The sequence below is a fragment of the Cyprinus carpio genome, chromosome B4 (assembly GCF_018340385.1).
Source record: "Cyprinus carpio isolate SPL01 chromosome B4, ASM1834038v1, whole genome shotgun sequence".
Classification (NCBI taxonomy): domain Eukaryota; kingdom Metazoa; phylum Chordata; class Actinopteri; order Cypriniformes; family Cyprinidae; genus Cyprinus; species Cyprinus carpio.
This window is the reverse complement of record NC_056600.1, coordinates 24,862,067-24,874,735: the sequence shown is the minus strand read 5'-3', so window position 1 is coordinate 24,874,735 and position 12,669 is coordinate 24,862,067. Positions and strand designations below refer to the sequence as shown.

Below are 12,669 nucleotides of genomic sequence, written 5' to 3'. Positions count from 1 at the left end.
TGTTTTCTTCTTAAATACTGACATCCTATTAATAGTTTATTTACTCTGTTTATATTAACCAGTGAGATGGTTGATGTTAAGATTAATATGACAAAAAATTTAACAATCAATTATTAATCATATAATTAATATATATTTTCCCTTGCACTAACTGGTACTATTAGATTCTACTTTTTACATAATGCTCAGACTTGCTGATAGCATCTTTAATTAGTATAACTAATGCAAAGTATACAATGATACACTCTTAAGAAGTGGAGCTCTTAAGAAGTGGAGCCTTAAAGCCACCCGCACTTAGGTTTTTGCTGTTCATAATGTCGTACAATCTGTCAATCACCTTTAACACAAATATTCCTCATTACAGCTGGTTATGATTTACAGTTCAAAGACCTATAGAAGGTAGACCTGTTGGGATAGAGCAGATGTTGGCAGTTGGCAGCTTGTTCAGGAGAATGACAGTATATACCCTGTGTTGGGGAAAACAGGCTTTAGGTCAGGAGGCATGACTGGCTGGCATCTCTGTGTTATTGTGGTAGCCTGGAAGAATCAGCTGCTGTTAGGTAAGGGAAAAGGTTGACTGAGCAAAGACCATCCTGATGCCACAGGCATTGGCAGAGAGAAAAGACTGTTTGAAAGGATTAAGTGCTTGAACCACCAGCTGAGGGATGGATGACACAGATGATTTAGGACAAGAGCAGAAATGTCCACTTTCAGAAAACAATTATCATACTTTTTGCACATTTCATTTCAAACTAAAAAAATAATAATTACCTGAAGAAATTCCATCATAGGAGAACATTCTTCAAACTGCGGACATCCAGCTTCCATGAGGATGTGAAGAGCCATCGCCACCGATTGACTCTGATTGTCTGGGCCAACACTGACACCTTCATCTTTTGCCCCTCAAAGTTGATGTGTTTTCTGGTGATTTTGTTGGCCGCGTGAAGACCCTCGTGTTCCTGAACATCATTCAACTCTGATATGTATTTCCATTTAACTGTTCCTGCGGGACTGACGATGGAGCTGTAAGCTTGCAACATGTTCCTAGCCAATTTTAACATATGGCAAGGGTCCATGATCCCAAACAAATTTTCCCCTGAAGAAAGGTGGACAAAATATGTCTTGAGAGGCTGATTCAGCTTTAGCTGGCATCCGAGCATCATACACGTTAATGTTTGATATACAGTATGTCTGTCCATTGTGACACACACAACTTTGATGCCACATTCATGAAGTGCCTCCAAGGCGTGTAGAAGCAAAATCCTTTGTGTATCTGGTCTAAGTGAGCTTATGAAGTAAAAGGCAATGGGCATTTTCCAGTGACCTTGTAATCCAACTACCATGAACACTAGGGCTTCACTTGCCACGCTGGTCTCATCTATCCCACTGCCAAGATCCACAAAACCAATCATTGTCTGTTTGTGTGAATCATACTGCACTTGTCTCCTTATAGACATGCCATCCAAAACGAGACACAGTCGACCATACCTAACAGGGTCTTCGTTTTTCCATCTCTGTAGCATGTCTAACAGCGATGTGTTTAACCCAGGCTTAGCATGCACAGTCTGCAACCATCTGTTACAGGTAAAGCAATAAACAGAACACATATTGACATAACACTTTCATCTATTTCTGACAAATGTGAAGTTGTAGAAAATATTATATTTACTTTAGAAGAGTGTGAGGATGTGGGAGTGGTATCTTCATGATTTCCCTCAAGTAAGTGTAGGCTTTAGGTCCATGCAAATGCAGCATAAAAGCAAATTCCCTTTGAGCAGGAGTGAAGGCATGGTCGTGCTTGAACAGTTCAAATGGAAGGTTCAGGGAAATAATAATTTAATAATAAAAAATATATAGTTTCACAGAGACATACAGTAGGTATGGAAAGTATTCAGACCCCCTTAAATTTTTCACTCTGTTATATTGCAGCCATTGTTTTAATAATTTCATTTAAGTTCATTTTTTTTCCTCATTAAATGTACACACAGCACCCCATATTGAAAACCCAGAATTGTTGACATTTTTTGCACATTTATTAAAAAAGAAAAACTGAAATATCACATGGTCCTAAGTATTCAGACCTTTTGCTCAGTATTTAGTAGAAGCACCCTTTTGATCTAATACAGCCATGAGTCTTTTTGGCAAAGATGCAACAAGTCTTTCACACCTGAATTTGGGGATCCTCTGCCATTCCTCCTTGAAGATCCTCTCCAGTTCTGTCTGGTTGGATGGTAAACGTTGGTGGACAGCCATTTTCAGGTCTCTCCAGAGATGCTCAATTGGGTTAAGTTCAGGGCTCTGGCGGGGCCATTCAAGAACAGTCACGGAGTTGTTGTGAAGCCACTCCTTCGTTATTTTAGCTGTGTGCTTAGGGTCATTGTCTTGTTGGAAGGTGAACCTTCGTCCCAATCTGAGGTCCTGAGCACTCTGGAGAAGGTTTTCGTCCAGGATATCCCTGTACTTGGCCGCATTCATCCTTTCCCTCGATTGCAACCAGTCGTCCCTGTCCCTGCAGCTGAAAAACACCCCCACAGCATGATGCTGCCACCACCATGCTTCACTGTTGGGACTGTATTGGACAGGTGATGAGCAGTACCTGGTTTTCTCCACACATACCGCTTAGAATTAAGGCCAAAACGTTCCATCTTGGTCTCATCAGACCAGAGAATCTTATTTCTCTGTTTTTTAGCAAACGCCATGCGGGCTTTCAAGTGTCTTGCACTGAGGAGATGCTTCCGTCACGCAACTCTGCCATAAAGCCCCGACTGGTGGAGGGCTGCAGTGATGGTTGACTTTCTACAACTTTCTCCCATCTCCTGACTGCATCTCTTGAGCTCAGCCACAGTGATCTTTGGGTTCTTCTTTACCTCTCTCACCAAGGCTCTTCTACCCCTATAGCTGTTTGGCCGGACGGCCAGCTCTAGGAAGGGTTCTGGTCATCCCATACGTCTTCCATTTAAGGATTATGGAGGCCACTGTGCCTCTTAGGAACCTTAAGTGCAGCAGAAATTTTTTTGTAACCTTGGCCAGATCTGTGCCTTGCCACAATTCTGTCTCTGAGCTCTTCAGGCAGTTCCTTTGACCTCATGATTCTCATTTGCTCTGACATGCACTGTGAGCAAAAGAGAGAGGGAGAATCGAGTCAGCCAACCAGAGTAGAAATTCAGCTTTTGCTCCAGTTCCTCCGTCAGCATCTTATTTTTTTTTTAAATCCACCAACAAGAAGCCCACTGTCTTCTTTTTTCTTCTTTCCCTGTCCTGTCGTAACTTCTCCATGTTCTCCTGAGACACAGCCAACTTCTGTGGATTTAACATCATGTCAGCAATCAAAGCTATTTTCATGGCAAAAATTTAATTACAAAAACACAAATATATATATACACATATATATATACAATATAAATACAATAAAAACAAAACAAATATAAACAGCAAGTCATATTATACAATTTTTTATAAATTAACATATGATAAAAAAAAATATCCAAAACCTTTTCAGGCATAATCTTATTAAATATGTCCTTAAGTGAAGTAACTTCATAAAAGAGCATTCTGTTTGTGTTAAGTCCAGGACAATCTAATAAAATATGTTTGACAGTTAAGGGAATCTTACAAAACATACATAAAGTTGGGTCTTCACCTTTAAGCAAAAAAGCATGGGTCAATTTTTAATTTCCTTATTAAGAGTTTTGGAATCTACAAACAAAACAAATCCATAAGTCCACAGTATTTAGTGTACTTCAAGGGACATAGCCAAGTGAGAGCAGAGTAAAGGGCCTGGCTGAAAAGGTTTGTTCCCGGTTTTTTGTTGTTGTAAACCGTTTCTGTTTTTTCCCGTCATGTCGTAGCTCATCAGATACAATCGGGGTAAACAGCCAGAACCATGTTTGGATAAACTTGTTCAGGTGGACGTTTTAACTTAAGACTCATCTCCGTTAGCCAAGAATGCTGACTGAAGTTAGCGTAGCATGCTAGCTGGAAATAGACGGAGACTGAACTCAGCCACACAGCGCCAGTCGGAGAAACTATTGAATAGAAACCAAAACAACAACAACAGCACAAAAGTCCTGCATCGTCCATGAATTCAAAGTACAGGCGGAGATAGCAGCGTTACCTAGCAACTTCCTATGACAAGACCCCTGTTCCAAGATAGCAGCAGTTTTGACGCATGCTTAGAACCTCAAGGCGACATCTAGTGTAGATGTCTATGCCCGTTTGTAAGGAAGCTTGTAAGTTAATTTCTCTATCCAATGCTGTCACGTCATGTGACAAAAGAATAGGTTAAAGCCTTTTATAAGCTTTTGGGGCTGTCACGTGATGAAGGAACGACTCAAACCCAAAGACTTGTCAGATAAGAGGTGAGGTGAGCTAATTATAGACCGAAAAACCAGGTAAACAATGAATAAATCTTTTCTGTTTCTTATAGTTTTGTATTGTTTGCAGTGTGATCAACATTTGTGTAAGTACTAGTAGACCTAAAGAAGTAACACGTAACATTTTTATTATACTTTGATAAAATGAACGAAATGACTTGAAAAAAGATTCGTTCATTTTGCTGAACGAGACTCAAAGGTCAGAGTCGGTAAAATGATCCGAACTTCCCACTACTACTACTTGCTAAAGCACAAGATAACATTAACGTTCTGCTTGAGCAGATGAAAATTCTACCTTAATGTGAGTATGACAACCAGAAAATGAACATTTTTGTCTTCATTGGGATTGGGGGTGAATGCTTTGGGACATTTTGCTCTGTTTTGTTTGGGTTTGGGAAATAGAATAAAACAAATTCCATTGCCCATCACCTCTGGATACCTGGAATCAGTTTTACAAGTACCCCAGGCACATTGTTTTTCCATTTTTTAAGTATAAACCCCATAAAAACGATGCGAGCCAATGTTTGGCGCTGAAACTTACAGATGTCCGAGTTCCGCTCCCCATTCAGCTGATACTCGACTGCCATTGGCTTATCAAATTTTACAGTAAAATTATTGTCTAAGAGAAAGGACCGCAGGCGCTTAGGAGGCTATAGTTCTCACCCAGGAACATCGGTCAGAACCACCAATTCGGCATCGCGACTTCTGGAACTGTCTTGTGAAAATTTCATGTGCATACACGTTTCCGGTGCATCCGGCAATGGCCACTAGAAGGCACCTTTGCTCCTTTGTAACAATTATATTTGTTTCTGTTAATCATAATACAGTAATTTTGAGTAGGTTTTTTTTCTCAGCTTAATTAACTGACGTAATGCACTTTTTTTTTTCAGTTTACCTCAGAAAGGTAAAGTTGCGTATTTTAATTTTTGTCATTAATGTTATATTAGCAATTTTCACCCATGAAGTTACGCATCTTTAACTTTCAGAGTCCATCATTTGAGCGTGAGAGAGAGAGGTAGAAAAGGACATCCACATTAACCGGTAAGTGTTTCATATTTATGTGTCTGTGTATGTTTCTGGATTAGCCATTTGAAGCTGGGTATTGTTTTTCTTTTGCTAGATACTGTGCGAGGACATGGCTTTAAAACCGAAAGAAAATGCACCTACAGGTAAGACTTTAGAACTGCACAACATTTTTCAAAGGACTATGTTTTTATTCATCACACAGGGCACAATTTAGGACATCCCCAGAGTTCTGTGTCAGTACTCAGATATCAGTTCAAATGGCACTGCGCCACAGACTAAATATCATCAATTCTCAGTAAAACTGTGTCAAGACTAAGGTCTTCACAATCAGACAGGCATCAGGTGAAACAGCCTCAGACTAAAAGGCATTAGATCTTGTAGGCCTCCGACAAAATGGTCTCGGACCAATACTGAATCATAGAATGTGCTTTGGTTGCTACGATATGTCAAGGCGCTGCCATATTAGACCAAATGATAAAAAAAGCACAATAACATGAACAACAGGTTTCCAGTCTACGTGGAGAACAAAAATGTTTCGGATCCAGTCATTTATAAGCTCACTTGTTAAACCTGAAAAACTAATTGTTTTCAAAAAATTGTGTAATATTTATTAAAAAAAAAATCCTGTTATTGACGTAAACACCTAGATGGCACTATGTTAAATGATATGTTGTGGGTGTGTTGACATGTTTAGTCGAGAATAAAACATGTAAAGATTGTAAGAAGTAATTTATTTTAACTATGGATTTCCGCAGGATGGAATAATGGACATGCCGAAAAGTAGGGGACGTACTGAAAGGTTTCTCATTGGTCAATGGTGCTCTTGCTGGCAAATGCATTAGCCAATTAGTGTTAATCATACAGATACGACCTCAGTCACGGTGTCATCAAACGACTCCTTTGTTTCTTTTGAATACGCGCCCTCTAGCGGTGAAAACATACAGCAAATAAACATTGCATATTGCACCGTAAATTACTCACCCTTATGTCATTCCAAAACTGTAAGACCTTCCTTCATCTCTAGAAACACAACATCTTCATTCATCAACGGAGCTCTCTGACCCTCCCATAGACAGCAAAGATCCTTACACGATCAAGGCTCAGAAACGTAGAAAGGAGATCATTGAAATAATCCATGAGACATCAGTGGTTCAACCGTAACTTTACGAGGCTATGCGAATACTTTGTGTGCGCAAAGAAAACAAACATAACTTTATTCAACAATTCGTCTCCTCCGTGTCACCTGTGTTTATTTATAATTTTCACTTACATTGTGCCATTTTACAGAAAGATGTAAGTTTATTCCTCTATTTCTCTGATTCTGACATACTAATCTGAATCTTATAATTTCTATCCCCTACCCCTTAACCTGTTTGCATTGTTACGCCTTTAGATAAATCATTTACTATTTTTTCAAATAATTTTTTCCCTCATGGGGACGGCAGGCTGGTTTAAAAATTTCAGGATTTACTATCCTCGGGGGGACAATTGGTCCCCACAATGTAGCATAAACAAGCACACACACCGTCTCACATCTATGTAACTTGTATCTGTAAGTGTAATGGCAAACATTTCTTTTTACACAAGTCATAATTAAATGATCGTTCCTCCAGAGTTAATGTGCAGGTGATTTTTGCTCAGTTTCCCAAACCTCTTCCTGCATTAAGGAACATTAAGATTTATTTCCAGAATGAGTTTGCAAATGATGTTTTAGGTCTCTCTTATATCTGAAACTCATTTTACACTCAAGACACGTATAAGGTCTCTCTCCAGTATGAAGTCTCATGTGAACCTTTAGGTTCCCATGAACTGTGAAAAATTTCCCACACTGTTGGCAAGAGAAAGGGCTCTCTTCATTATGAATTCTCATGTGGATTTTAAGGCTTCCTTTATGAGGGAAACTTTTTCCACAGTGATGGCACATAAAAGGCTTCTCTCCAGTGTGAGTTATTACATGATTCTTAAGGTTATTGCTGTCTGGGAAACTCATTCCACACTGATGACATATAAAACTGTTCTCTTTTAAGTGAACCCTCATGTGGCAGTCAAGGTTTACTTTACATCTGAAGCTCTTTCCACACTGACCACATACAAATGGCTTCTCTCCAGTGTGAGTTCTCATGTGGGTATTAAGTGTTACTTTATGTTTAAAACTGTTTCCACACTGAAGGCATGCGTAAGGCCTCTCTCCGGTGTGAAATCGCATGTGGCTTTTTAGGATTCCTTTTTGATTAAAACTTTTGCCACACTGTTGGCAGGTGAAAGGGTTCTCTCCGGTGTGAATTCTCATGTGGCTTTTAAGGGTTCCTTTTTGATTAAAACTTTTTCCACACTGTTGGCAGGCAAAAGAGCTCTCTCCAGTATGAATTCGCATATGAATTTTAAGGTTTCCTTTTTCAGTGAATCTTTTTCCACACTGTTCACAGGTGAAAGGCTTTTCTCCAGTGTGAATTCTCGTGTGGACTTCAAGGTTTGCTTTTCCAGCGAAACTCTTTCCACACTGCTGGCAGGTGAAATTACTTCTATTTACTGGCTTTCTTGTTCTTTTTCGTTTGGAAACCTTTTTAGTCTGTGAGCAATTAAAAGATTTTTCTTCAGTCATGAAATCATAATGTTTCTCATCCAGATATTTCTCTTCCTTTGCATCGTTCAGTTCCTGACTCTCTTCTTTGAACGGCATCAGGTCTAAGGTGAAAAAAAGACATGTATTTTAATCCCAGTTTGTTTATTACTCTGTTGTTATTGAAGCACTGAAGGTGCTGTAGTCCCTTTTGTAAGTGTTGGTTTTCTGGGTCTATAGTAGCCCTATGAACCGTCAATAGGAAAATTATGAAATTTGGCACACTTAAAGAGATAATCTTGTTTAGTAATCTGACCAACTGTTCAAAATTCAAAAATTCACTTTTCTTTTAAATAACTTTGGATACAACACAAATGATTACTCAATTGCCAATTGTCGAGAGAATCAGACATAAAATTTAAAGTAGAGTCAAATTTACTGTATTCCATTTTTGTCTACTTTAAATGATATCTGATTCCTCTGACAATTGGCAATTGAAAATTGGCTCAGATGATCACTGGACCAACCCACGGAAAAATTATTAAAACTAAAGTTTGATTCTCAACTCTATTTAAAAGTTATGATAATGTGACTTTTTTTTTAAAAGTCAAGGACTTACTCAAGGCCTATTCCGGCCTGCCATATAATTTTATGTGGCCCGTGAGAGCATATGATAGTCTTAATAAATCTATGCTCCCTTTTATCATAAATTATGAAAGTGCATATCAATTCCACAAGTTTCTATTTCTATTTGGTGTTCTATTTATACGCAAATACGAAATTGACTTTGGTGTGCATATGATGGTTAGGATTATGGGTGTGGGGTTTTTTCATTGATGACAATTGCATGGATGGGTCAAAGGAATAAGTGTGGACCTCAGTGCATAAGCACCACTGACGGAAAAACACAATATTCTCCATTCATTTAACAAATTTAAAAAATCGATTGCAGCTTTCAGACATGACTTTCTTCTCATTTTAATAGTTCATTTGAGGTGGTTTCTAAGGAGTTATTTTAATGACAAATGTCTGGAGCGCATTATAGCCTATGCAAGAGCGCATCAAATGCACGAGCGCAAATCTCTCAGTTCACAGGTGGATTCCCATTCATTCAATCTCACAGAAAATGGACATTACATGTGTGCACTCAAAAATTATCTTCTCTCCTGAGTTTAATAAATGCAACCTTGAGTGTGCCAATGAATGTAATCAGTATTCACATAGCATGACAGTAGTAAATGTATGTTTCGAATGGGTCCTGCATTGTCCCGCAAAATCTAAATAACTGTCCTGCAACAGATTGATAGCCAGGTGGTCGCCTTAGCGCAGATTAAAAAAATAATATTTACTAATTTAAATAAGTACATTTTAACAAAAACAATACATTAGAATATGAAAATAGGCTAATTTTTTGCAATCAGATCAACCAGTAAACTCCTGGAATGTCTGAGGATCCAGAAAGTGAATGCATTCAAACAGTAAGTTCAAAACACGGAGAAAACACAGCCGATGTCATCAAAGATGCTGGAGATAATAGTACTCGCGTACAGAAAAATCCAAGAGGTCCTCTCGCAGCCTGTAGCACGATGACATAGCTGGATCAGATCCGATATGTATTGGATGTTTGACATACATCCGCAGTATTGGATATTAATGTGCATGCGCAAAGTGGGGCTGTCAGTGAAGCTAGTATTTAATGTAAATTACACTGTAATTACGAGATATTGGTGTTTCATAGGCTTACACAAATTATATTATACTGTGATTTTAAACTAGTAGTGTATTTAAACTTTAAGCAACGATGGCGTAGTTTTGAATGAAAGAGTTTGGTACGTAAGCTATGTTTATCTTTTATTAGTTTGATCCGTGTGTATTTATTTGCTGGACATGGGATTAACTGTAAAAATAGAATAATATAAAATCTAAATAAACTAAATGGATCGGCATTAATCTAATACCCCCAATTAAATTTAAATAAACATGACGGATACAATCAAAAAGACTTTTAGGCTAACTCTGTCAGAGTGATGTATAGTGTGAAGTGACATATAGCCAAGTATGGTGACCCATACTCAGAATTGGTGCTCTGCATTTAACCCATCCAAAGTGCACACACAGCAGTGAACACACACACACAGCAGTGAACACACACACCGTGAACACACACCCGGAGCAGTGGGCAGCCATTTATGCTGCGGCACCCGGGGAGCAGTTGGGGGTTTGGTGCCTTGCTCAAGGGCACCTCAGTCGTGGTATTGCCGGGCCGAGACTCGAACCCACAACCTTAGGGTTAGGAGTCAAACTCCCTCAGAATTAAATTATATATTAATATTTAAATTTACAGTGCAACGTCTACATATCAACCATACTTGTTGTATCCTTATAATGGATACAACACTGATGTGCATCCTGGTGATAACATATGAAATGCAGACTATAAAAAAAAAAAAAAATAAAATTGCAGACTAAAATAAAATAAAGATTTGAAGAAGTTGTCAGTATAGATGAAATCATCGTGGATGAATTTAGACATTAAAGTTTTTACATTGTAATGTAATGTAGGTCGTTGGGTTTGGATAAAAGCCTTTGCAAAAATGCTCAAATCTAAATAGAAATATGAATTTATTCGAGACCTACTACAGCACATGCGCGTAAAACTAACACTACGTAGTGGATTAGTCCAGTTACGTCATCATGCTACAGGTGCTACGACAAGTCTCAGTTAGCCTAAAGCAGTACACGTAGCAAGTTTTTAAAAAAAAATGTTTTATATATATTAGAAAAAAAACAGATAGAATACAAAAAGAATAGAGCTAGTGTTAGAATCCTTTTTTTGCTTTTGTTAATTTTGTATAATAAATAAAAAGAAAACAAATAGAAGACAAAAATATTAAAGAAGCTAGTAGTAAATGAATAGAGTGCAAGTCTAAGTTTTTGTTTAAAGAATAGAATTAGAATAGAGAGTGCTAGAGCTAGAGGGTCAAATAAAGATGAAAGAGATATGTTTTTAGCCGATTCTTAAAGATGTATACAACTTATATATATATATATATATATATATATATATAGCTGCAAAGCTACCTGAAAAACTATGTGCAAATGTACCTCAAACAAAAGCTGCTTTAAACCCAAAGGATGGTCACACCAAATGTTGATTTAATTTAGTTAATAGAAGTTTACAGCATTTTTAACAGCATTTTGTCTAAAACTTTTAACAGTACTGCAGCTTAACTTACTGTAAAAACTAATGAAAATGTTGATGAAAATGTCATGCAGAACGGAGCCATTTTAGTGAATCACACTGCATTGGATAATGACATCCATATTGTGATGTGTATTCATTGCTTTTTGAAAATGACATGTTTGTTATATACTGTTGTTGCATAATTAAGTGAAAGAAATGAATGTTTGTTTGTTTATTTTGAATTGTTTTTGAAACGCAAGTAGTTATTGCATTTAATGTTACACAAAATAATTTATTTTGTTTAAAGTACTTCTGTATTATTTTTCCCAATTTATTTTTCTAATTTTTGTCATAATAATAAATGGCCAACTTGAAAGTACAATCTTCTCAAAAAGTGCACTTGAAGGCAGCAATAATATTTGGTTGTGATCTCAACATGCCTGTCCACTCCATGCCAGATAAAACCACTGTAAGTAGGCCACTCGGATGAAATTCTTTAAAAAAAAAATTCTAATTAATTTCTGTAAAAGTCAACATTTAAATTAGGATCAAATGACTGATTTCAACTTTGTGGATGAAAACCAACCTGTTTGTTCCTCAGTATCTTCTTGTTTCACTCTGAATGCTTCTTCAATCTTCATGTCTTCACTTTCCACTTTAATAAATGCCATCTTCATAAAAAAAAAAAAATAAAAATGTCACGTGGACCTCAGTTGCTTCACCAAGAGTTTTTCTGTGTTTGGACAATTTGTCATATTTAAGATGAGAACGATCAACAGAAAGGAAAAATAAATCAAAACTAAAATTGGGTGTGTCTCAATCGGTTCCCTGTCACTAGCTGCCAGTGACCGAATTCATGTTTCATATAAACTGATTCTCCATACAAGGAACGAAAATAAGACACACCTTTTTCTGTTACTCATGTGTGGATTACTCATAAAACAACGTAAATTCATGTTACATAACGTATTACAGTGTTACGTTCAAGTATATTTAATTTACTTTCCAGTTCTCTATAAAATTATCTGAACGGGTTGTACTAATTTAAACACTCTAAACGATTAAAACACAAACCTTTTCTTCCACCGATCGATTCGAATCACAGATGCAGAAGCCGCGCGACCTTATGACGTAATGAAGAAAGACCAAAATAAAAGTGTTGTCTGAAAGCTAAAAATAAGGAAAATTCATTTAAAGAAAGGAAGGAAGGAAAATTTAATGTAAGCAAGCATGAAATGCTCTCAATTATAATGCTGCAAAGCATTTGTATCTTGAGCATTGGACATTTTTTTTTTCATATATTTTAAGCTCGTTAAGAATTATGAGTTTTAATTTGAAGACTTCAGATGCAAAAGTCCATCTGAGAAGTTTCTTTTAAATGTGCATTTTTATCAGGCTCCTATGTAAATTGGACATTTTTGAAAATAAGGCATTTAATAACTGATTATACTAACCTTCTACCTTCATTCAGATTTGTTAAAGTGAATTACATTAAAAGTCCATGACTGTAAATAATTGCATTGATG

General features: G+C 37.2%; 1 protein-coding gene across 1 annotated transcript; it reads right to left on the bottom strand.

The window, feature by feature from the left end:
- Nucleotides 1-6,615: 6,615 nt before the first annotated feature.
- On the bottom strand, nucleotides 6,616-12,259 carry LOC109085101 (gastrula zinc finger protein XlCGF8.2DB-like). Its single transcript, XM_042722461.1, has 3 exons — nucleotides 12,218-12,259; nucleotides 11,730-11,876; nucleotides 6,616-8,084 (listed from the first exon to the last, which is right to left on the bottom strand). Exons 2-3 carry the CDS (start codon nucleotides 11,818-11,820, stop codon nucleotides 7,072-7,074), a joined length of 1,104 nt encoding a protein of 367 aa, XP_042578395.1. The 5' UTR covers nucleotides 11,821-11,876; nucleotides 12,218-12,259; the 3' UTR covers nucleotides 6,616-7,071.
- Nucleotides 12,260-12,669: the final 410 nt, after the last annotated feature.

Excerpts from the sequence above, each read along its gene's own strand:
- LOC109085101 (XM_042722461.1), bottom strand. The coding sequence starts at position 11,820 with ATGAAGATGGCATTTATTAAAGTGGAAAGTGAAGACATGAAGATTGAA. Across the intron at positions 8,085-11,729 it reads AGATACTGAGGAACAAACAG|ACCTGATGCCGTTCAAAGAA; the intron begins GTTGGTTTTCAT and ends TTTTCACCTTAG.